Raw genomic sequence first — 24,223 nt, forward strand, 5'->3', positions numbered from 1 at the left:
AAAGACTGATTTAAAAAGACTAACAAGGACAGTATGGTATCTTAGATATATTGATTTCTGTTCTATGGAGACAGAGCAGTTGCAAGAAAAAGTGAAGGCAGTGTTTGACAAACTATATTTGCTAAGATGGGTTTCAGCAGTGCTCCTTTGTGTTTAGGGGATAGAGTAAGACCTGAATGGGGAAAGGACATTGGCAAGTACATCCACAGGGGCGCCTCAAGGTCTAGCATCTTAGATGACAGATGTAGACAGGTTCCTTGGTCCAGGGCAACAGCAATGTCTCAGAAATTATTTTATGTACAGTTTATCTCTGTTGGAGTGAATACTAAACAGAGTGTGGAGGCAGATAGGTCAGCAAAGTTCATATCTATTTTTTAATGCTTTTTAAAATTTTATTTTCTAAAATTTATTTATTTTTAATTGGAGGATAACTGCTTTACAATATTATGTTGTTTTCTACCATGTATCAACATGAATCAATCATAGGTATATGTCTATTTTTTAATGTAATCTCACTTCTCCATTTTCCAAAAATGTATAAATTTCTCCAGCATTCTTTGGGCTATACTCCTCTAATATCAAATTTCTGCTTGATTGCCAAAAGAAAAAAAAGAACAAAAAATATAGAACATAATTTAAAACAAAACAAAACCAACCAAATCCACCCTACAGAAAAATACTTTAAAAGTAACTACAGTGAAAAGACTAATCTCGTTCAGTAGTACTTGTCCACTCTGTACTTAGGTAAAAACTAGACTCACATACTAAATAACAGAAATCAGATCAGTTTCTCTAACTCAATCTTATTTAATTTCCATTTAATCCTTAACAATATTTATCACAGATCTTTGATCTTGCTTCTCTTCTTTTTTAATTGTAAAATGTTAAGATGGATACAAAGGTGGGCAGTTGTCATATAGTGTGTTAACAGTCCAATAGTCTGTTCATACTATTGTGGGAGAAAAGTGGCCTTGATGTATTTAAGAAATCTTTCCTTTAGTAATGTTTAACAAATTTTCTTGTGTGCAAAAGGGGTACTAGATTTAGCAAGCAAAAATACAGGATTCTCAGTTAAATTTGAATTTCAGATAAGCAATAATAATTTCTTGCTAGAAGTATGTCCATGCAATATCTGGGAACATATTAATACTTACATGAAAAAATAATCTGAAAGTCAAATTTAAGTGGGTGTCCTGTATTTTATCTGATGACACTGTGTTCAGGGTACTTTCCTGGGCAGTGAGTATTTGCCATGGAGAAAGTCTACTTCAGGATGAAAAAAAAGAGGACTCAGAAAATAAAACCCTCTGATTCTGTCATGGCTACTCAAGGCAGATACATTCAACACGTACGGTATTGTTTGATTTGTAAATTTCAGGAAGCAACAGTTAGAACTGGATATGGAACAACAGACTGGTTCCAAATAGGAAAAGGAGTATGTCAAGGCTGCATATTGTCACTCTGATTATTTAACTTATATGCAGAGTACATCATGAGAAACGCTGGGCTAGAGAAAGCACAAGCTGGAATCAAGATTGCTGGGAGAAATATCAATAACGTCAGATATGCAGATGATACCACCCTTATGGCAGAAAGTTAAGAAGCACTAAAGAGCTTCTTGATGAAAGAAAGTGAAAGAGGAGGGTGAAAAAGTTGGCTTAAAGCTCAACATTGAGAAAACTAAGATCATGGCATCTGGTCCCATCACTTCATGGCAAATAGATGGGGAAACAGTGGCTGACTAATTTTTTGGGCTCCAAAACCACTGCAGATGGTCACTGCAGCCATGAAATTAAAAGGCAATTGCTCCTTGGAAGGAAAGTTATGACCAACCTAGATAGCATATTAAAAAGCAGAGACATTACTTTGCCAACAAAGGTCTGTCTAGTCAAGGCTATGGTTTTTCCAGTAGTCATATATGGATGTGAGAGTTGGACTATAAAGAAAGCTGAGCGCCGAAGAATTGATGCTTTTGAACTGTGGTGCTGGAGAAGACTCTTGAGAGTCCCTTGGACTGCAAGGAGATCCAACCAGTCCATCCTAAAGGAGATCAGTCCTGGGTGTTCATTAGAGGCACTGATGTTGAAGCTGAAACTCCAATACTTTGGCCACCTTATAGGAAGAACTGACTCATTTGAAAAGACCCTGATGCTGGGAAAGATTGAGGGCAGGAAGAGAAGGGGATGACAGAGGATGAGATGGTTGAATGGCATCACAGATACAAAGGACATGGGTTTGTGTGGACTCTGGGAGTTGGTGATGGACAGGGAGGCCTGGTGTGCATGGGGTCACAAAGAGTCAGACACGACTGAGTGACTGAACTGAATTGAACTGAAAAATAAAGGAGGTGCAGTCTTCCCTGGTGGTTCAGTTAAGAATCCTTCCAATGAAGGGGACTCAGTTTTGATTCCTGGCTGAGGAACTAAGATCCCACTTGCTGCAGGGCGACTAAGCCTGAGCCCCACAACTAGAGAACCTGTGTGCCACAATTAGAGAAGCCCCCTTGCATGGCAACTAGAGAAACCTTGCACATTGCAATGAAGACCCAGCACAACCAAAAAAGAAAAAAAAGGAAGTGACTTCTTACTAATTCATCGTGATACTTTTGTAGAGAGGGCATATTCCTCTTTAAGACATACTCCTATTGTTTTCACAAGGAAAGTCTTGTCTCAATCTTCTCAGACTGTAGGTAATTTCTTCTTGGGAAATAGGTTTGTATTATTGAGACCCTGAAGTAGAAAATGGCAACCAACTCCAGTATTCTTGCCTGCAAAATCCCATGGGCAGAGGAGCCTGGCAGACTACAGTCCATGGGGCTGCAAAGAGTTGGACACAACTTCGTGACTAAACAAGGAAATTGAGATTCAGGGCTAAAAATTCAGTCTATTACTCTACCTAGTGGTGAGATTTTTAAGTTAGAAGTAGAACTGTGTGTCTATTTCAGTTACCAGGCCAGGGAGAGAAATCTTTATTGAAGAGGAAAGGCTTGTTTTCCTAGACTTGTTGGAATTTAGCAGGTGAAGCTTTTTCTGGCAGGAGCATTCCTGTTTGGTTTTGATTTTGCTGGAAAGAAAACAAAGTGAGGTTTGTGTCCCAGTCAGATGTGTGGAATGTCCATGGCTTTTGCAGAAAGGAAAACAAGGATTGCAGTTTAAAATCATTAACGTGTATAAAAGTCCTTCCAAACATACCCACCCAAACTTTCAGTTAATGAGTATCATGTCAAGCATCCCTGGTGTGTTTCTCCTTTACATGTGGAATTCCCGTTGGTGTGGGTTTTAAAGAAGTAGAAATACCTGATCATTGTACAATGTGTCCACATGGAAATGATATGTTACATTTGAATTCCACAGGGGAAAAGAGGTGAATAAGGCACTGTTTTATTTCCTGTTTGTAAATATGTTTACTTCAAGAGGGTATGAATTAGTGTTGAAAATATTTTAATGGAATATACAAACCTATACAATTAGACCAAAATTAGATTTAGAAGAGGGGAGAATGGGGAATTATTGTTTAACAGGCACAGAGTTTCAGTTTTGGAAGATGCAAAAGTTCTGGAGATGGATGGGAGTGATGGTTATTCAACACTGTGAATGCGCTTAATACCACAGAAATGCATAATTGAAATGGCTCAAATGAGCAATTTTATGTTTTGTATATTTTACCACAAAAAATCTAGACCAAAATATAAAAGTTCATGTTTTCAAAAATATTTCAGTTAAACTGAAGCATTTCTGGGGCAGCTCCCCCTTTAGGAAGAAAACACCACCCTCAATGTAATAAGACTTAGCTTTCACTTTAAGTGATATTATTTGAGCACAGAAGACTGAGATCTTCACAGAAAACACCTTTATTTGATACCTTGTAGTAGAGTTGGGAATTACTAATTGGAGAGCATTGGATGACCTTAATTGTCGTTCAATTCATAATCTTTTACTAATATAATTTTATTTATACATCAGAGAACATGCTATTGTGATTGCTCCCAACTATAGATTAGTTTGGGCTTCCCTGGTGGCTCAGGTGGTAAAGAGTGTGCCAGCAATGCAAGAGAGCTGGGTTCCATCCCTGGGTCAGGAAGATCCCCTGGAGGAGGGCATGGCAACCCACTCCAGTATTCTTGCTTGGAGAATCCCATGGACAGAGGAGCCTGGCGGGCTACAGTCCATGGGGTCGCAAAGAGTCAGACACGACTGAAGCGACTTAGCACGCATGCACATAGACTAGTTTATTTTGCCATAGATTACTAAACTACTGCTTGTGCAAGGGGAAGAGGACGTGGTTTTGGATGTGACTCTTAATGACATTGTTGTTTATGCTGGTGGTGAAACAAATAAAGATAAGAAAGATGATCAGGTATGAACTAAAGAGAATAGAGAATCTGTGAGTAAACTTTTTAAACATCTAGTCTTATTAGCTCTGTTAATTAACCCATCTATCTGTCTGAGCCAGTCAGAGAATACTGAAAAAAAAAAGTAGGAAAACATTCCTTAAGATGTTCTTTCCTGGTTCAGAGGAATTATCTATCACCTGCTGACACTCACAAGTATCTTCTAAACAGTTGTCCTGGTTCTGCAGTCAGACTGATGCCATTATATAGATATGAGTGAACTCTAGAGGCCAGGAGAGAGGAGACTGGATAGTAGTGTACTTTTTAAAAAGTATATTTAATTATTTTGGCTGCACCAGGTCTTAGTTGTGGCAGAAGGGATCTAGTTCCCTTACCAGGGATCCAACCTGGACCCCCTGCTTTGGAAGTGCAGAGTCTTAGCCACTGGACCACCAGAGAAATCCCTATAGTACACTTTTAAGGTTTTCACAATAGCCTTTTGAGAGTATTAGACTCTTTCCACACCAAATAATCAGGTAAGTGGACTGGGAGAGAGCTTTTTGAACTAGTCCTATCTCTGGTACTATTGAACTATTCAACCTTAGAGAAACTGCTATGTTTAGCTGGACTTTAGCTCCCGCCTCTGTATAATGAAGAATTTGAAATATTGGTTTCTATAGAAAGACTCATAGACTTAGAAAATGAACTTATGGTTGTTGGGAGGAGGGGACAGTTAGGGAGTTTGGGATGGTCATGCACTCACTGCTATATTTAAAATACCAACAAGAACCTATATAGCACATGGAACTCTGCTTAATACCTTGTGGCAGCCTGGATGGGAGGGGAGTTTGGGGGAGAATGGATACATGTGTATGTATGGCTGAGTCCCTTCGCTATTCACCTGACACTATCACAACATTGTTAACTGGCTATACTCCAATACAAAATAAAAAGTTCAAAAAAAGAAGTGTGGGTTTCCAAAATCTTCCTCCATATTTACATATTGATGGTGGTATGATTTGCTCCACCCATCAACACCATGGTAACTCTGACAGTTTTCCTGTAGGCAGCAGTGGGGGTGTGAAAATCTTCCTCCTGCTGTTGGGCCTGGGGCTAGAAGCTGACTCCAAAGTTCTGGGGAGAAGACAGTGATGCAGAAAAGAGAGTGGACAGCCTTGTGTCTTGTGGACTGATGTCTTGGTATTTCATTGCTAGGAATAAAAACCTACTAACATTAACCCAAGTCAAATGGGAACTTTACTGGAAGGACATAGAATTTCCTTAGAATTTAAGGACAGAAAGTTTAGCTGGACCTCATGGGGTTTGGATTAAAAAACTGAAAAGATAGAAACCAAGATGACCTAATTATTTCTCAGATAATTATGTCTTCTCTTTCCCCATCTTTCTCTCTTCCTTATCATTTCTCTCTCCTCTTCCCTCTGGTTCCCCTACTCATTTTTTTTCTATAAGTGTGGGACACTTTGCTCATGCCTAACCCAATCCTGGGTTTATGTCACATTTCTATTTCAACATGAAAGGGAGACCAAGTGGAGGGCTATGTGTCAATGCTTAAATTCATGCATGAGAGACTTCTTAGCCTATTTGGGTTGTGTCAACATCCACTTCAGCTTTCTCGGTAGCTCAGTGGTAAAGAATCTGCCTGCCATGCAGGAGACACAAGAGAAGCAAGTTGATCCCTGGGTCAGAAAGATCCCCTGAAGGAGGAAATGGCAATTCAATCCAATATTCCTGCTTGGAAAATCCTATGGACAGATGAGCCTGGTGGATTACAGTCTATAGAGTCGCAAAAAGTTGGACATGACTGAACATATGCTACATCCATTTCAGTTTGCTGTGTCAATGAATGTGGATCATTTGACTCAGTGCCTGTTCAACAGGAGCTCTGGGAGTAGATTGTCTTAAACAAAATTGCTATTTGGTTGCAAATAGCAGAAATCTTTCTTGCCTAGTCAAGCAAAACAACAACAACAAAAATGTTTCAGAAGTACACAGGGATATTTCCTGTAATCAAAGAAAACAGGTCAGGTCCTGGGTCCTTGGTAAGGGGTGTTAATAGATCTTTTCTTTAGGGCACTGCCACGGGACTCAGCTTTAATGGCCATCTTTTCTCTGTTCCCTCAGTTCAGTTCAGTTCAGTTCATTTGCTCAGCCCTGACTGACTCTGTGCAACCCCATGGACAGCACACCAGGTTTCCCTGTCCATCACCAACTATCAGAGCTTACTCAAACTCATGTCCATCGAGTTGGTGATGCCATCCAATCATCTCATCCTCTGTCGACCCCTTCTCCTTCCACCTTCAATCTTTCCCAGTATCAGGCTCTTTTCCAGTGAGTCAGCTCTTCACATCAGGTGGCCAAAGTATTGGAGTTTCAGCTTCAGCATCAGTCCTTCCAATGAATATTTGGGACTGATTTCCTTTAGGATGGACTGGTTGGATCTCCTTGCAGTCCAAGGGACTCTCAAGAGCTTCTCCAACACCACAGTTCAAAAGCATCAATTCTTCCACGCTCAGCTTTCTTTATAGTCTAACTCTCACATTCATGACTACTGGAAAAACCATAGCTTTGACTAGACAGACCTTTGTTGGCAAAGTAATGTCTCTGCTTTTTAATATGCTGTTTAGGTTGGTCATAGCTTTTCTTCCAAGAAGCAAGTGTCTTTTAATTTCATGGCTGCAGTGACCATCTGCAGTGATTTTGGAGCCCAAGAAAATAAAGTCTCTCACTGTTTCCATTGTTTCCCCATCTATTTGCCATGAAGTGATGGCACCAGATGCCATGCTCTTAGTTTTCTCAATGTTGAGTTTTAAGCTCAAATCTGTGTCTTTCTACTCCATTCAGAGGTGATACTATGCCCTCTAAGTACAGATGTTCTACAAGATGTCCAGTCTTCCTTTTATATTACCTAATTCTATCTCCATATATTGCAACATAGTTTGTTGTTGGCAAAAGGAAAAGAATTAGAAAAAACTGCTATACCATTTATTTCTAAAAAGGAAAAACGGGGTTTGTTGTGCAAGAGGGTACTGATTAAACAGTAGCAAGTAAGAGAATAGAGGCAACAGTCCTCATTACTGTAGCTGGTAATGAAATTTCTTCCTTCTCAGCCCCTTCATCCCATGGTTGCCACAGCTTCATCTGGCCACTCAGTTGGTTGGGGTGATTTGCCCAGTAGACAACCCCAGGGTCTGAGCTCTGGTGGCCTTGCCTGTGTAGAGTTGTTGTAGTCATCCATCATTTTTACATCTGGGTATAACAGTTTAAATTGATGCTTTTGCACTGTGGTATTGGAGAAGACTCTTGAGAATCCCTTGGACTGCAAGGAGATTAAACCAGTCAACCCTAAAGGAAATCTGTCCTGAATATTCATTGGAAGGACTGGTGCTGAAGCTGAGGCTCCAATACTTTGGCCACCTGATGTGAAGAACTGACTCATCAGAAAACTGACCACCTGATGTTGGGAAGGACTGAAGGCAGGACGAGAAGGGGCGATGGAGAATGAGATAGTTGGATGGCATCACCGACTCTACGGACATGAGTTTAAGTAAACTCCAGGAGATGGTGATGGACAGGGAAGCCTGGTCTGCTGCAGTCCATGGGGTCACAAATAGCTGGACGCGACTGAGTGACTGAACTGATGACAGCTTGAGAAAACACCCTCACAGGTACAATGCTCTATCCATGATCTTTCAAGTTCTTTTCCTTTGATGAGCAGGCCAATCATGCTAATCAACCCATGACTCAGTGTTTAGTCTGTTCCCCTACAGATAATGCACTGATTCCCTGTTGCCTGGAGTCTAAAGTCTAAATTCCTTAGTATAATACAAAACAGTCTTCCAGATCTGGGCTTCGCTCCTCTCATTGTGCTTCCTCCCGACTTCCCGATCGCAGACCTTGCTAAATTAGCTGTACCCTCCTCCAGATCCCTAATTAAACCAAGCTCTCTCTGGCATCCTTCTCTTCTGCATGCCCTTCCCTACCTTGTTTGACCTTTAATTCTTATTCATCATTCATTTCAGACTCACTGAGGAGCCAGTATTTCTAGAGCCTTGTGTCTGCTCACCTTCCTACTGCCACCATTGCCTTCAGCTCGGCCATAGTTCCTCTAATGCTAGATGGTTTCATTGCACTTATTTGCCCATATATCTGTCCCTATACTACCCTAAGTTTCCCGAGGGATGGGTCGCTGTTTGATTTACTCTGCCTAGTTCATTGCCCTGAGAGCCTCCCTCGCTTCATAAAATAGGGGCTTGCATCTGTTTACAGCCTAGTTGTTCAATAAGTGATATATAGCAGGTGATAAACATCTGGATTAAGGAATGAAGCAGTGCTGCCTTGTGGTGTTATTCATCTCTGTTTATATTTATGTCAATTTTCAACTAGATTGTGGGGTCAGGGGTCAGGGTCTGAGTCATCTTGTTCCTCTGGGGGCGTCAGCAAGAACAGCCCCTTGGTCAAGTGATTGCAGGTGCGTTGGCTCATCGGCTGTAAAGAGAAGCTGCAAGGAGAAAGACGTTTGGCGCCTTGGCCCTTCACGATAAGCCTTTTTTCTCTCGGCTGGATGCCTACGACCCCGGTTAACCCCCAGCGTATCCTCCTGACGTTCTGGCTAGACCTCACAGTGCGGTCTTTGCCCGCCGGCCGGCGGGGAGCGGGTGGGGCGGGACTTCCGCTCCCGCTCGCGAATGCCTTCCGGCGCGAGGCGGAAGCCCGGCTCCGGTCCAGGTCGGAGCCGGAGAGTCCCCAGGCACTTGTCTCCTCAGTGGATGCTTCTCGGCGCCTTCGCCGCCGCCCCGCGTCGCGGGACGCGGAGACCGGGTAGGGACGGGAGAATCGGGACTCCCTGCGCGGGCAGAGAGAGAACGGTGACCCCAGGTTTGAGGGAGGGGACTAGAATTGGGGGTCGGGGACCGGGGGCGGGGAGCTCTGAGGGCAGCCGTGAGGGTCTGGGGAGGGAGGCACTGGGGACCCTGAGGCCGGAGAGGCCCTGAGAAGGGGAGGGGGAGTGGCGGGTGACACTGGGCTGGAGGCGTCTCGGAGGAAGACTGTCCCCCTTGGGGGAGTGTCCCGGGACTTGGCAGACCGTCTGTGAGGGTGGCATGAGTTGGCAAAGGTTGTCTTGCTGAGGAGGCTTGAGAGCAAGGAGTCAGCCCTCTCTGAGGGTCATAGGTGAGAAGGACTCTTGACCTAACGGATCAGAAAGATGATCAGACCGCCTATTGGATGCTGAACTGCTGTTGCCTCATTTGCAATTAATGCTGGTTTACTGATGCGGCTTTTTTTTTTTTTTTTAAACCCTTGTGAATTTCGGGGAAGAATTTACATTTCCAGGGAAAACTTGAACTCTTCCGCACCCAGGTTCAACTTATGTTGCATTTCTTTGTCAAATAGATAGTGCTTTAAAGTTATACTCATACCAGCACGCCAGCCAAAGTTTTCCTTTTGGAATCTTTCCTACCTTGCTGAGTTTAGGTTGTCTTATTTCCTTTATCATGCAGTCAGCTTCTAAATGCGTTTAGTGATAATTACAGTGATAATTACATGGAAAGCCAGTGCAGTCACGTTGTCAGTTACTGTTCATTGTTTCTCTGCATAACTTTGTAATGTATTTTTACTCAGAGTTATCCTGTTGTGTTTAGTTTTTGAGTAGCAATTCCCATGGATTTATTGTTACTTTTTATTTCTGCTACAAGGAAAACATGTATTTTCCATGGGTAGATTTTTTAAAAGTATTGATAGCCCAAGATCTGTTGTTATATACACATTAGCTTATTTAGTTTTCCTTATTGGCAATTGTGTAGTGTGTGGGCTTGCTTTTATCATTACCAGAGGTAATTATTATTAATTTTAGTTATTGCTGCATTTTATTTATGTTTTATTGACTACACTTAGTATGTACTTCCTAATCTACATCATTATAGTGTCTCACTTCTGTGTACTTACAAAGACTGTTTTAGCTTTAGGTAATGGCAAATTTTGTATTTTTGTCACAAACTGGGCAAGGTACCTAGGGAGAGCGTTGTCCTTAGTGGAGGATGATATCTGATGATTGAGTCTTTTGCTTGTTTCAAGCAGTTTATATTTCAAATGTTAACATTTTAAAAAAATTTTTAAAACTACAGTATTGGTTTGTAGATCTTTTAGATCTGATTTAGTGGTTTTACTTGCGCTAATTCAAGTAAACTTGAACAGTTTCTGTTTATTGATGGCTTGGTGTCTTGCTAGCTTGTAAACTCTTTTCCTCAGCTTTAATGAGGCGTAATTGACAAATCAAAATTGCGTATACTTGAGGTGTACAACATGATAACAATATGCACGTATATTGCAAAATGATTATCACAGTCAAACTAATTAACAAACCATCATGTCACATGTTACTTATTTCTCTCTTTTGTTTTGTGGTAGGAACACTTAAGATGTACTCTTTTAATAAATTTGAAGTGTACAACATAGTATTATTAAGCTAAACTCTTGATGGCCTTGAAAATTTATGCTTGTGTAAGATTGTTGTTGGAGAACGCAAGGGCACTCCACTCCAGTACTCTTGTCTGGAAAATCCCATGGACGGAGAAGCCTGGTAGGCTGCAGTCCATATGGTCGTGAAGAGTTGGCCGACTGAGCGACTTCACTTTCACTTTTCACTTTCCTGCATTGGAGAAGGAAATGGCAACCCACTCCAGTGTTCTTGCCTGGAGAATCCCAGGGATGGAGGAGCCTGGTGGGCTGCCGTCTATGGGGTCGCACAGAGTCGGACACAACTGAAGCGACTTTAGCAGCAGCAGCAAGATTGTTATAACTTCATGTGTTTAGGGGCAAACCTGAAACTTTCAAGTGGAAAGCATTACGTAAACAATGCTGTAACATGAAAGGAAATTGAATAATTTTTTAAATTAGAAAGTGAAAAGATGATACTGATCTTTAAAGCTATTGAATTAATTGTCAGGTAGATTTCTATATGTTTTAATTCAATCTTATTTCTTTAGACAATACTGTTTTTATGAAAAGGCCTTTTCTGATTTTTCCATATATTGTTGATTTGAAAATGTGTTCTTTCCCCCTTTCCCTTGCTTTTAGGAGAAAGCCTGTAGGTTCTTAGACATTAGTTCATAGGAGAGGAAGTGCTCACTTTTGAAACACAAGAGTCCTGCCTTCTGTAGCAAGTTTCTAGTTATATGTCTGAATAGTATGTTTGAAATTTGATTGCTTTGTGTTCTGGATTATCTTTGGAATTTTTATCTTTTGTTCTAATGTTGAGTAAATTTTTTAGCCTTCTCTAGATAAATTCTAAGTATTATTTTGTAGGATTTAGATGTATTTTACAGCTTAACCAGTAGTGGCATTTTTTTAAAATCAGGGTGTGGCAAATTACTCATTATTCTTATGAATTTACTGTTTTTTATTTCTGCCACACTGAAACATGTATCTGTGCATTGGAAGAACTGTTAAAACAGCTATAATCAAAACTCCCTTGTTATACACATGCTAGCATTTTCTTTTTAATCACCAGTTTGTAATACGTGAAGTAGCTTGTTATATTGAGTTTTTTGATTCTGTACTCTGATTGGGCTTTCTTGGTGGCTCAGTGCTAAAGAACCTGTCTGCCAATGCAGAAGATGTGGTTCGATCCCTGAGTGGGTAAGATCCCCTGCAGAAGGAAATGGCAATCCATTCTAGTATTCTTGCCCGGGAAATCCCATCAACAGAGGAGCCTGGAGGGCTACAGCATGGTGTTGCAAAGAGTTGGACACGACTTAGTGACTAAACAACAACAACAACTCTCTGGTTATCAATTTTATGATTATGTAGTCCATTCTCAGTTATCTGCATACCCTAGTTGGCAGCCATTCCCTGCCTTTTGATGGAGTCAGGAGGATTTGTTACAGCTTTGAACAGGAAGATACCAAGCAGAGTGTTGATCTGCTGATTTTACCATCCAACTGTGCATTGCCTTTGATGCAGGCCCTTGGCAAGATTAACTTAGGCATAGTCGACTCCTTTTAAAATCTCTTTCTGGGCTTTTTCTTTCACTGAGTTAGACTTTTTTTTTCATAGTGACTAAGATGACATGGCCCTCCATATGATGTAAGGGGAACAGAGTGGCCAAAAGGACTGCAGTTATGTTAGTAGAGCCTTGTTCATTCTGCTGCATCTGAGCCCATAAATCTTGGCAAATTTTCCAGCCTCCAGGCATTAGGTTATGGCTGTGAACCACTTGTTTACATTATTGTTGTTTGAAAAATAGTTTTAATGCTAAATCATAATTGATTGAGGTGATATATAGAGACTCTACTTAGTTCTGCTTGAGAGAGGCATCGCATTAGATTTTATATGAGCTTTTCTATTAAAGTGATAATGATATGCCTCACAGTTACAAATATTGTGGAAAGTACACTGATTGCTTTTAGTATTTGTTGTTCTTATCATTAGTTTTTGTTTTTATTTTGAGATCCCAAGGTAAAGAAAAACTATTGGATAAAAGATTTGGGCAGAGGTTGAAGAAGCTGACTATTACTGGTGACATGTTAAGGGTAATGTTTGAAGCTGTCTGCAGTGGTTGGAAGGAGTGTCTAAACATTAAGGTTGTTTCATATTGCCAGTGCCTGGTGATGATAAGAAGCAGAAAGACTTTTAGTTGCATTTATTATTGTTTTAAAATACCCTGCGGACAGTGTGCTCCCTCATTGCCTGTAGCAGGCAGGGGAAAAAAGTCCCTTCCATCTCTCCCACCTCTGTGAGAATGACCTGGCAGAGGCTGGGAAGTCAAAGTTTATATGGTAATTAGGAGTGTTGGAGAGGTTTAAGGGAAGGGTTGAAGGTTCAAGAAGTGTCAGTTGCTTAGTCCTGTCCAACTCTTTGTGATCCCATGGACTGTAGCCCACCAGGCTCCGCTAGTCCATGGGATTCTCCAGGCAAGACAAGAGGGAGACGATATATGTGTATGTGTGTGTATGTGTGAAAGTCACTCAGCAGTATTTGACTCTATGCGACCCCATGGACTATACAGTCCATGGAATTCTCCAGGCCAGAAAACTGGAGTGGGTTGCCGTTCTCTTCTCCAGATACGCGTGCGCACGTGTGCGCGCGTGCACACACACACACACACACACACACACACAATTTTGATTCGCATTGTTATATGGCATAAACCAACACAACATTGTAAAGCAATTATTCTCTAATTAAAAAACAAACTAAAAAGACATGTGAATAAAAAACAAATATTGAGGTTTATTTGCAAAATTGAGAGGATGTAAGCATTGGGATTGATGAGAACACTGTAGATGCCAGAAGACCAAGCACTATTTATGAGTGAACTTGTGTTAATTACAGCAGAGGAGGGAGTGCAGGCCCTACGAAGTGACACATAATCAAGTTACAGACTTTCCCACAAAAACTAGTAAGATAAGCAGTAACAGTCAATTAGTCAGCTCCTAATATTTTAAACCTAAATGATGACTATTTCATAGTAATTGAATAAAGTTGCAAAAATAGAAATAGTACAGGGAACCACCTGTATACTGTTTACTCAGATTCACCTATTTTTAACATTTTACCTTATTTGCTTTATCACTTAAATAAGAGCACTTTTGATGAAAGTAGAAAGCTCATATAAAACATGCTCCCAAGTACAACTGCTAACTTTATTTCTTTTCCTAATAAAGTTATTTATTGGTTCTAACTCTCTGAGTTCTAGAGCTGGAAAGGACCTTGGGAAATAATCTGATTGACTCCCTTAAGGGTATTAAGTGTTGACCAATCCAGGACAAGTAGGTTTTGAGTTCTAAACCTCTATAGCCTCTTCCAGGGTCTTATCATCCTGACATGTTGGATTCGTTTCATTTGATCTCAGGAAAAGCATGTAAAATGTTATTCTCTAGACCTGCCTGTAGTCTCACTTGCAACCATTTAAGTCCACCTTTTCTGAATCTCATTTCCTTTTCCTATAGAAAACAGCTGAACTGCATTCTTTAGAAGAACACAAAACTTATTCTATAATAAGTACCTTGTTACTTTTCTTTGGATAAGACTCTCTTTTCCTTGAGGTTTCTACACAGAACATGCTTTCTGTCTCTCTAGTTAAATCACAAGGTCTGAACTTGGTTGATTTTATAAGATAATAGGTTTTTCATATCCTTTTTAAAGTGAGGTGAACAGAGCTTAGAAGAGTCTGACTAATGTAGAATAATAACAATGATAAGTTATGTATAAATTATTTAGATAGTGCTTTTCTTATTTGGTCCTTTGATCCTTGGGGCAGGAGAGGTGGTATCCTTAGTTCAGAGGTAGAAAAACTTGAGCCACAGAAAGGTTCACTGACTAGCTAGGCTGGGCTGGAACTGGGATGCAGCTATTCAACATTTTTGAATGAAAACACTGCACTTGTACAACTAATTTTTAAATTGAGATGCGTGACTTTACACTTGCTTCCTGTTAAATTTTATCCTGCCTGTGTTTCAGTTACTCACCATTTTAAATGAAAAGTCTTCCAACCCTAAATCCAGTTCTCTTTTCCACTGCATCTCACTTTGAGGTCCTTACATACCATGTATTTTAAAGTGTACCTTAAAATCACTTGGCTGTCTTTATTTCTTCTCTCCTTTCTCTAACATAACTTGCTACTAGGGAAATAAATAGTGTCTGTTGACTCAGCTTGTACTTTTTCTTCTGTACTTAAAAGAATATCATTGCAGAATTGGATGAACCTGTAACAGTCCCTTAATCCATTCTTCTACCTGATTTGGGTACCCTGATAACACTTCTTATCCCAGAGGACTTCAGGCCCTTGCCCGAATACATAGAGTGACTAGGTAGGTGTTCACTTCCTTTTTATGCAACAGATCCAAATTACCTATTGTGTGTGTGTTTTTAAAATCTAGTTGGTTTTAGTTGTAGAGAAACACAGAACTATTTCCTCTTTGCTATATAAAGTTTTGTCACATATTTAAAATAACTATGTCTTATTATCTCTTCTTCAGGTTAAATAATGCCAATATCTAGATCTCTCACTATCCCAATTGTCTTATTCTGGATGCAGTAGATTGTCAGTATTCTGAAAATTCAGCTTCCATCATTGTCTGCACTAGTTTAGGTGTCTGATCAAGGCAGCAAATAGTGGGACTGTTAACTTCCTGTAAAGTGGACCATACTCTTTTTGTCCAAAATTGTGTGAATATTCAAGTAGACACATCTTGCTCTTATATTAAGCATTTGGTAAGCCAGAGCCCCCTAGATTTCTGCAGGAGGAACTCTCTGTTAGTGTGGTCCTTGTACCCGTAGAGCTGATTTTTAAATTGAAATGCATGACTTTACACTTACTCTCTATTTAATTTTATCCTACTTGTGTTTTAGCTATTCAGCATTTTGGCTTATAAAGACGTATATTGGTCTCAATATTCTTGTTTGCATATTAGCCATCCTTTTCAGCTTTGTCCTCTCTATTTATAATACTTATTCCTCAGAGATTGTGTTGAGTCAGGGCTGGCTTTGGGCTGTTTGTGGCTAAGTAGCTAATGCACCTTGTAGGTTTAGAAGTGGGTCATATAGAAAGTTTTCTGCAGAGAAATGTGAGAAGTGCTAGTTCCCTGGACCTGGTTGCCTTATTCCCTGGGAGACCCAAGAATTACTTACAGACCATTTCAAAGCCTTGCTGTTTTTTTCCTCTTCCTTCCACTCACTTTTACATGCATGTCTCTGAAGAATAGAAAAATAACTAAATCATTGAAATTATGTTCTAACATGCCTGTCTCTCTTAGCTCTCAAAACTGAATGTCACTGCTTAACTTAGAATAGTTGGAAACTTGGTTTAAAGAAAGTATCTGGGACCCTCCCTTATTTATGTTTACTGTGTTGCTTTGAGATTTAGTCTTTGAAGTACTTAAAGACTATGGGCTCTTACTTACATTCTAGGGCTTCCCTGGTGGCTCAATGTTAAGAATCCACTTGCCAATGCGGGAGATGCAGGTTCCATCCCTGGGTGGGGAAGATCCTTGGAGAAGGAATGCGAGCTCACTCCAGTAGTCTTGTCTGGAAAAATCCCATGGACAGAGGAGCCTGGTGGACTGCAGTCCATGCGGTCGCAAAGAGTCTGACATGACTTAGCCACTGAGCATGAGCATGATTCACACTCTAAGACTTAAAACTGCCATGAACTATAAAAAGGTTTTTAAAGAGAGACTTGTACTTGGAAACAGTAATTAACATTCTTAGAAACTAGGCTTGCAGTTGGCCTTAGTCCATTATATATGTGTGTGTATAATATGTAGACTTATATGGAGATTATTTCCACTTTCAGTCAATGTCAAGCCTTTAAATTTTTAATCTAGTAATCTCTTACACAGACAGTGCAGATACTGAATGTTTTTGCCCTCTTGAATGCTGTTCTAGAGCTGTTCTGTGCAGAACAAGAGACAGCTCTCAATAACATAATTGAATGGAAAATGGACTGGCTTAGAGTAGAATCTTTCTGTCTGATGCTCAAGGGCAGTTGCCTCAGTGATGACTGGGTTCTTTCATGGACTCTGTAACACTGCCAGTTCTCTTCACAATTGGTTGGAAATAATCACAGTGACAGCTCCAATGTGCTGGAGCACTTAGAGGTCCTAAGACGTTTCTTGTGTATTTAATATAGCAGGGGAGAGGAGATACAGAAACTGCACCTACATTGCAGGTCTGTGTTTTTCTGTAAAAATGACTTCAGCTAGCCAGTGAAAGTTGTATTTAAACTCTTGAAACACGTTAGATTTGTTTCAAAATTGTGGGCAAGATTGGTGTCTTTGTTAGTGAAATTTGGTACAAAGATTTCATTAGTTTAGACCAGTGGTTCTTAACCTGGCAGAGCCAATGCTCTGTTTTTAAAACAAATGTTTTGTAGTCCCCCCTTTATTATGCTGAAGTGAATTCATAGATATATTGTAACTACTTGCAAACCTGGCTGCAAAGAAATGAACATAATGTTCTAATTGTAATATAAAGGAGAAATAAAAATAAAGTCATTAAATATATTTTTCAAAACGTATATGCTCTATACATAGCAAGTGGTTAACTTTGTTACCTGTGTCTGGAATTATTGTGACTGAAATAAGTAAAAATTCAGGTTTATTCAGATAAATCACACTTACATACACTGAATTATATTGCAGTCATTGAGGTGATTTTCCAAAATGTTGAATTAACTCTTGGCAAAATTCAGAAAAGAATTAAATACAGTCTTGCCTTGACTTTCAGAGCAGTTACATTTTGGGCGAGCCTATGTATTATTAAAAATGTGAAAAAGAGAATTCCTATTTGTATGTTCAATGGGGTTACAGTCTAGACTTAGGTAATTTAAACGGGTTTCACATCCACATCTCTTTCTATGGGATATTAAAAGCCGAGGAGCATGCAGGATCACCTTTGGCGTACAGCAGTGCCCCTCATTCCTCAGCGCGCCAAGCGCCTTCAGTGGCCCCGGCAGTGTCAAAACCAAGAAATGTTCACGCAAACTTTCGAAACATCCTGTAGGGTTTAAAATTAAACCATATTATTTTTTAGCTTCATAAGCTTAAAGGAAGCCAGTTTCTTTTCAGTGTGTGTGTGTGTGTGTGTGTGTGTATAGAACTATCTTTTTAGATTAGGGATAACAAATATGTTTTAACGTCACAGTTTTGGTTCATTGGTGATAGTTGCCTTGAGCATTGTATTAAACATTCTGAAGCAAAGTCCAACCTCAGTAGGAAATAGTATTGTGATTGATTAGTCATGTCTGCCCTAGGTAGAAGGGGAAACGGCTGCATGGACAGCTGCCACATATCCCATCTCAAGATAGCTCAATATATCTTCACCCACTGGGTACCAGTACTCCCATCTTATGGGATTTGGGAACATGTGGGGAAGGTTTTGGTTGTCACAGTGATGGATGTGTATTTGTGACTGTTCATGAAACCAGGAATACTAAATGACCTACAGTGCTCTAGATAGTTCTTCACTGTAGGAAAATATCCTATCCAAAAAGCATGAAGTCCCTTTATTGAGGAGTAACCATCTAGCTTGGAAAACAATTCATTTATAGAACCTATTCTGAGCCAGATGGTCACTGGCGTTGGATATAGAGATATCTTGGCATTGAATGGGAGTTTGCCATGTGATCTCCAGGGTCTTTTCTAGCTCCTTGATTTCATGTGTATAAATCAGAGATTAGCAAACTATGGTCCACATGCCAAATCTGGCCTGTTTTAGTAAATCAAGTTTTATTGGAATATCAGCCATACTCATTCATTTATGTACTGTCATTGGCTGCCGTGGGGCTACAATGGCAGAGTTGAGTAGTTGCCAATGAGACTTTATGGCCTGCAAGGCCTAAATACTACTGACCTTTTACAGAAAAAAAGTTTATAGGTACCTAAGATCAGTAACACTTTCTGAATGGAACCAGCATATGAACTGATATTTCTAAATATGTCATTCTTATGTCTTTAGTAGTTTCTGTGTATCTTGGGACTCTAAAATCTTTTTCTATGTCAGTGTACCGTGGCGGGCTAACTAGTTGATGGATCAACAATAAAACTTAGAGCTAGAAAATTCCCAGCTTGATTCTGCAAATATACCTCAATAAAGTACTGCAAAGTCTGCTACTTCCCTTTGCCTGATTCCTTAGTCTTTAAAATTGGGCTTGTAAGTGATTTTCTTCAGTCATGTTATATAATGGCTAGTTATGAAACTCTTTGAAGGCCATGAAAATGAGGAAAAAAATTGAATCTCAGAATTTTCTGAAATCAGTTTCGGAACTTAGCAGTTCAATGTGGAAAACATCACATTCTTTTTCTTCCTATGTATTTTAATACAACAAAGGACAGTGAGATAATCGTTGCAGTAGCATTCTGAATACTTATTTAAAATGCTTTAATATTTTAAAGAAGTTACAAGAAACAGACATCTGTTAATTCTTACTTAAAAAAGAAAATACTAGTTGGAGTATTTAGTATGTTAGCATAGCAGTCAGGGTTCTCGAGAGAAACAAAACCACTCTCATTTGCAGTGCATATGTGTGTTTTTAAAAAGAGATTTGTTTTTGTGAATTGACTCATGACATTGTGGGGTGGGGGGCAAGTTCAAAATTTGTAGGAAAGACCGCCAGATTTAAGGTCAGTTGATGCTTCAGTATTGAGATAGGATTCTTTCTCTGGAAAAACTCAGTTTTTACTCTTAAGACTGATTAGATGTGTCCCACCCACATTATCAAGGGTAATCTTCTTTACTTAAAGTCAACTTACTGTAGATATTAACTACATCTACATAATACCTTTACAGTAACACCTAAATTAATGTTTGATTAAGTGACTGGGTACTATAACCTAGCAAAGTTGACAGATAAGACTAATCTTCACAGTTAGTATTTGGAATACTTTTGGTGTATTAAACAAATAATGTGGTATATGAAATGTTGCAGTAGTGATTAGTTAGTAGGAGAGTGTGTATGTTCATAGCCTAGTAGTCTTTAAAGGATTACCTGGGTTTTCAGTGATGTGTCAAATAGAGAATGGAAAATGGACAATTTAATCAACCTTGTCACCCTTTGAAATTTAAGTTTTTCTCTGTTTTTGTGGTTTTAATATGTTATATATTAATTTTTTTAAATGTAAGATGCCTTAAGTAATTTTAATCATTTCATATAAATTTTTCTGTTTTTACAAGTTAATGGTTTTTGGTAGCCTTTTTATAGGGGAAAAAAACATAGATCTAGGAATTAGTCTTGAGCTTATTTAGTCTAATTCCCTTCATTAACAGTTGAGAAACTAGTCCCGGAAAAGTGGAGTAATTTACCCTGGTAACATATCCTACTGTAAAAGAACCAAGATTAGAAGCCAGATCTATCCAGATCTGGTTTCCAATCCAGGGCCTTTTCTGCCACCAGAATGATTACAGTTAAATGATGCTAATCATGGGCAGGTTTTCTGAAGAGAAAGTGATTTTGAGTCTTATTTAAGGGAGTGAATATGAATTACTAGTTAAGAGAATAGTGGTGGAATTCATGCCATTCAGTCACACTGAAAGGAGGGGAAGGGCAGAGAGAAGTGTGATACTGTAAGATATTTACAATTGGACAACACACCCACTTGGGGCACACAGTGGCATGAGATACCCCTGGGACTTGAAGAGATTTTACTAGGAAATACAATCCAGGCTAGCCATTGGATGATTCACAGGGGATATTCCAAAGGATCTTAAGAGTAGGTAACACATGGACCAAGATAAGTTACTGAAAGCTTTCTTTGTTGAGGAGATTGAGAACAGAGAAACATATAGCTGTTGAAACTCGAGTGCTCTCTATAAACCCGCACAGGGCAAGGGTTTGGAATTCCTCCAGGAGGGAATTTTAAGGACCTTGCAGCAGAGAGAAAAGTTGTAGGATGTAAAGGGATCCTTTAGAAGGTTGCCAGGTTTCAGGTGTAATCTGAGTTTCCTTTTCTGTAAAATAATAATACCTGGTGCACATAGTTGTTATAAGGAGTAGAGGGGATACTGTGTGTAATGTGCTTAGCATAACGTCTGGCACATAGTATTCGGTAAACAATAGCATTTATTTTATTATGTCATAGCAATTGGCTGAGGGTCTAGAGTGAGATCCTTTTTTCCCAGCTTCCCTTATTCTTTATGTCTCCTCCGTAGCTCTTTATCGTGCCTTTCCCCCCCCTCAAGTATTTTTTAATTTCTTTATTTTTATTTTTTTATTTTTTTTATTTATTTTTTTCAATTATTTTTATTAGTTGGAGGCTAATTACTTCGCAACATTGAATTTCTTTATTTTTAATTAGAGGATAAATGCTTTACAATATTGTGTTGGTTTCTGCCATATATTGGCATGAATCAGTCAAAGGTATATGTGTGTTCCCTCCGTCTTGAACCCCCCTCGCACCTCCCACCCCATCACACCCCTCTAGATTGTCGCAGAGCACCAGATTTGAGCTCCCTGCATCCCACGGCAAGTTTCCACTGGCTGTATCTGCTGTCCGTGCGGTACTGTACGTGCTTCAGTGCTGCGCTCTCAGTTTGTCTCACCCTCTCCTCCCTCCCCTGTCCATAAGTCTGTTCTCTTTGTCTGCATCTCCGTTGCTGCCCTGTAGATAGGTTCATCAGTACCATCTTTCTAGATTCCATATATATGCATTAATATATGATATTATCCTTTCAACAAAGGAGAAAATTATATTAAAAGACAGAAATGAAGCACTAGGGAACTCTTCAGCATGCTTTTTGTTTCAGGTTTCTTACTTCCGGGCAGGTGCATGTCTCTGACTGTGTTTAGTACTTCTCTAGCTCTGTGATCCTCAGGCTAGCTCTCTCTTGAATAAACTGTGCACATTTTTGGGGGGACCATATTTCAGTTTCAAAATTCCATCTCATCAAAATAAAAGGATGTACTTTCCAACAGCACTATCTCCAGTTAACTTTGTTGCCTCTCCCCCGCCCAACATTCTTTGGAATTTAACTGTGAAGATATGATTGGGAAGGGAAGTGGAAAGTACAAGATTTTGGAGTAACCTCTCGCTTTCCTCTTCAGAGGGTTATTTCATTTAGTTTTGGGAAAAAAGTGAACTACTTGATGGGTCTCAACTCCAAAGATAACTGGTTAAAAAAAAAAAAAGGAATTTTCTATGTTAATGGTGTGTTAAGATAGAAAAACACTTAAGAATGTGGACTCAGTGGTAATCAAGTGACAGATTTTTTTCAGTGTGTAGGCTTTTGGGTTTTTTTGTTTGTTTTTTGACTGTGTCTTAGGGCATACAGGATCTTAGTTCCTTGACCAGGGATTGAACTTGTGCCCCCTGAAGTGGAAGCACAAGGTCATAATCACTGGACCATCAGGGAAGTACCATGGGCTAAATATGAGGCTTAGAGTATCTATCTCAACTTTACTGCGACTTGTTTCTGAACCAGACCTGGAAACCATTGCGCTAGTGTTCAGAGGTTGGTAAAGTTTACACTTAATCGGAGTGAATTAGTATGTTATCATTTGAAGGAGCCTTGCAGTGCTTGAAGATCTGTTAAAGAAGTGTTCTTTCTTGGAACCCTTAGAGGTGAAAGAGAGGTTCTGTGCACAATTTTGTATGCTAGGCTTTTAAATTTAAACTGAGAAATTTGTTGTATGTGTACATTCATAAGCAAAGGAGTTCAGAAAAGCTCGAAAGAGGCCTTTAAGGAGAAGTGAATTTGACTCTTTCTTTCTAGTGATCCCTATTTTTTCCCCCAAAGATGCAACTAAATAAACATTACTTTTTTAGTGATTTTTGATTTTTCTATAGTTTGATCATAAGATAGAACAGCTTCCTATTTTCAGGCCCCAGTGTTTAAAATTGTATGGTATTCTGTTTCATAGTCCTACAGTTGATAAGTACTGGTGGTCTATAGTAGCATTTGGTCAGTGAGACATGCTGGTAATTATTGTCTCAAAAAAGTAAGTGCTGTGTTGATCATTAGTGTTTGTTCTCTGATGCACACTCTCCTGCAGTTTCTTCCTTTCCTGGCTGTTAATTTCCTCCATTGGATAACGACGCTTTCTCATCTCACAAGTGCCCTATGCATTCATAACACTTGTTTTTCTTTCTTTTGTCCTTTAAATCTCTCCTCCAAATGAAATCTCCGTTTCTCTCATAACTGATAGCTAATGTGTAGTTATTTGATTAAGTTAATTCAGAGTAGGAGTGGAGTGATTGATAGACCTAATCGTAAGGTATATTATGTAAGTTAGATGTATTTTAAAGTGAAATTTATGAAACTAAGCAAAAAAACCTGTCCACCCAGAGAAATAGCAGATGGTTTCATATTTAGGGGTGACGTGTTTGCTTTATTACTTCTGACTTCCTTTTTTTTTTTTTTTTTTTTGATTCCCAATTTCTGTGAGAACATATTTCTTCCCTCCAGAAATTGAGAAAGAATAAGAGGAAGAGACAAGATGTTTGACAAATAGGTATAGCTACTTCTTGACTCTTTTCCTTCTCCAGGCCTTACCTCTGTACTGTCACTATATGTTTTTGTTTGTTTAGTTAGATCCTCTTCTTGTGCAATATAACTCATCTCTTAGTTCAGGTTCCTGTCTTCCAGCTTGTCAAAAGAAATTCTACTTATTTAAATGTTGTCAAATTATGTGTTTGTCTATGAAACTTATGATTTTACTTTGTTTTTCAAAACAGTTTTAAGTGACATGATGAATTTTTTCCATCAAGGAGTAAAAGTCACTACTAAGTATGTCCTGTTGTTGAAAATGTCTCTAATAATATTAGTCTCTATACATTGATAATGTATTCAATACTATATGCCAGGTGCTACACTGGGCATTTAATATATATTATATTCAATCCTTATAACAACCTTTATATAAGGTAAATATATTTCCCTTTTAGAGATGAGGGAAGTTTGGAGAAAGTAAATCATTTGTATAAGTTTATACTACTTGTATGGAGAAGGCAATGGCAACCCACTCCAGTGCTCTTGCCTGGCAAATCCCGTGGATGGAGGAGCCTGGTAGGCTGCAGTCCATGGGGTCACTAGGAGTTGGATACGACTGAGCGACTTCACTTTCACTTTTCACTTTCATGCACTGTATGGCAGCCCACTCCAATGTTCTTGCCTGGAGAATCCCAGGGACGGGGTAGCCTGGTGGGCTGCCGTCTATGGGGTCGCACAGAGTCGGACACGACTGAAGTGACTTAGCAGCAGCAGCAACGGCAGCATACTACTTGTAAATGGTGGAACTAATTTTAAAACCCATCTGCTTTTGGTTGTACACTGTTTTCCTCTGCATTTGAAAAGCACCTTAAATATTTTGGTGCCTATACCTACAGTACTTTTTAGAGAGTATGAGCAGCATGTTGAGTCTAGAATTTTTTTGTTTTGTAT

General features: G+C 39.4%; 1 protein-coding gene across 3 annotated transcripts in view; it reads left to right on the top strand.

Annotated features, from left to right (window-relative positions):
- The first annotated feature begins 9,055 nt into the window (after positions 1-9,055).
- The window catches only part of DISP1 (dispatched RND transporter family member 1), a 226,377-nt gene continuing 211,209 nt past the window's right edge, over positions 9,056-24,223 (top strand). Inside the window, exon 1 of one of the 3 annotated variants that reach the window (XM_043924469.1) lies at positions 9,056-9,169. In XM_043924469.1, coding sequence (XP_043780404.1) covers positions 9,118-9,169 — 52 coding nt within the window. In that variant the 5' untranslated portion in view covers positions 9,056-9,117. Of the gene's footprint in view, positions 9,227-24,223 lie in introns of all 3 variants that reach the window. The other 2 variants (XM_043924468.1, XM_043924467.1) reach the window with 2 other exon arrangements.

This window comes from Cervus elaphus, chromosome 14 (assembly GCF_910594005.1).
Source record: "Cervus elaphus chromosome 14, mCerEla1.1, whole genome shotgun sequence".
Lineage (NCBI taxonomy): Eukaryota > Metazoa > Chordata > Mammalia > Artiodactyla > Cervidae > Cervus > Cervus elaphus.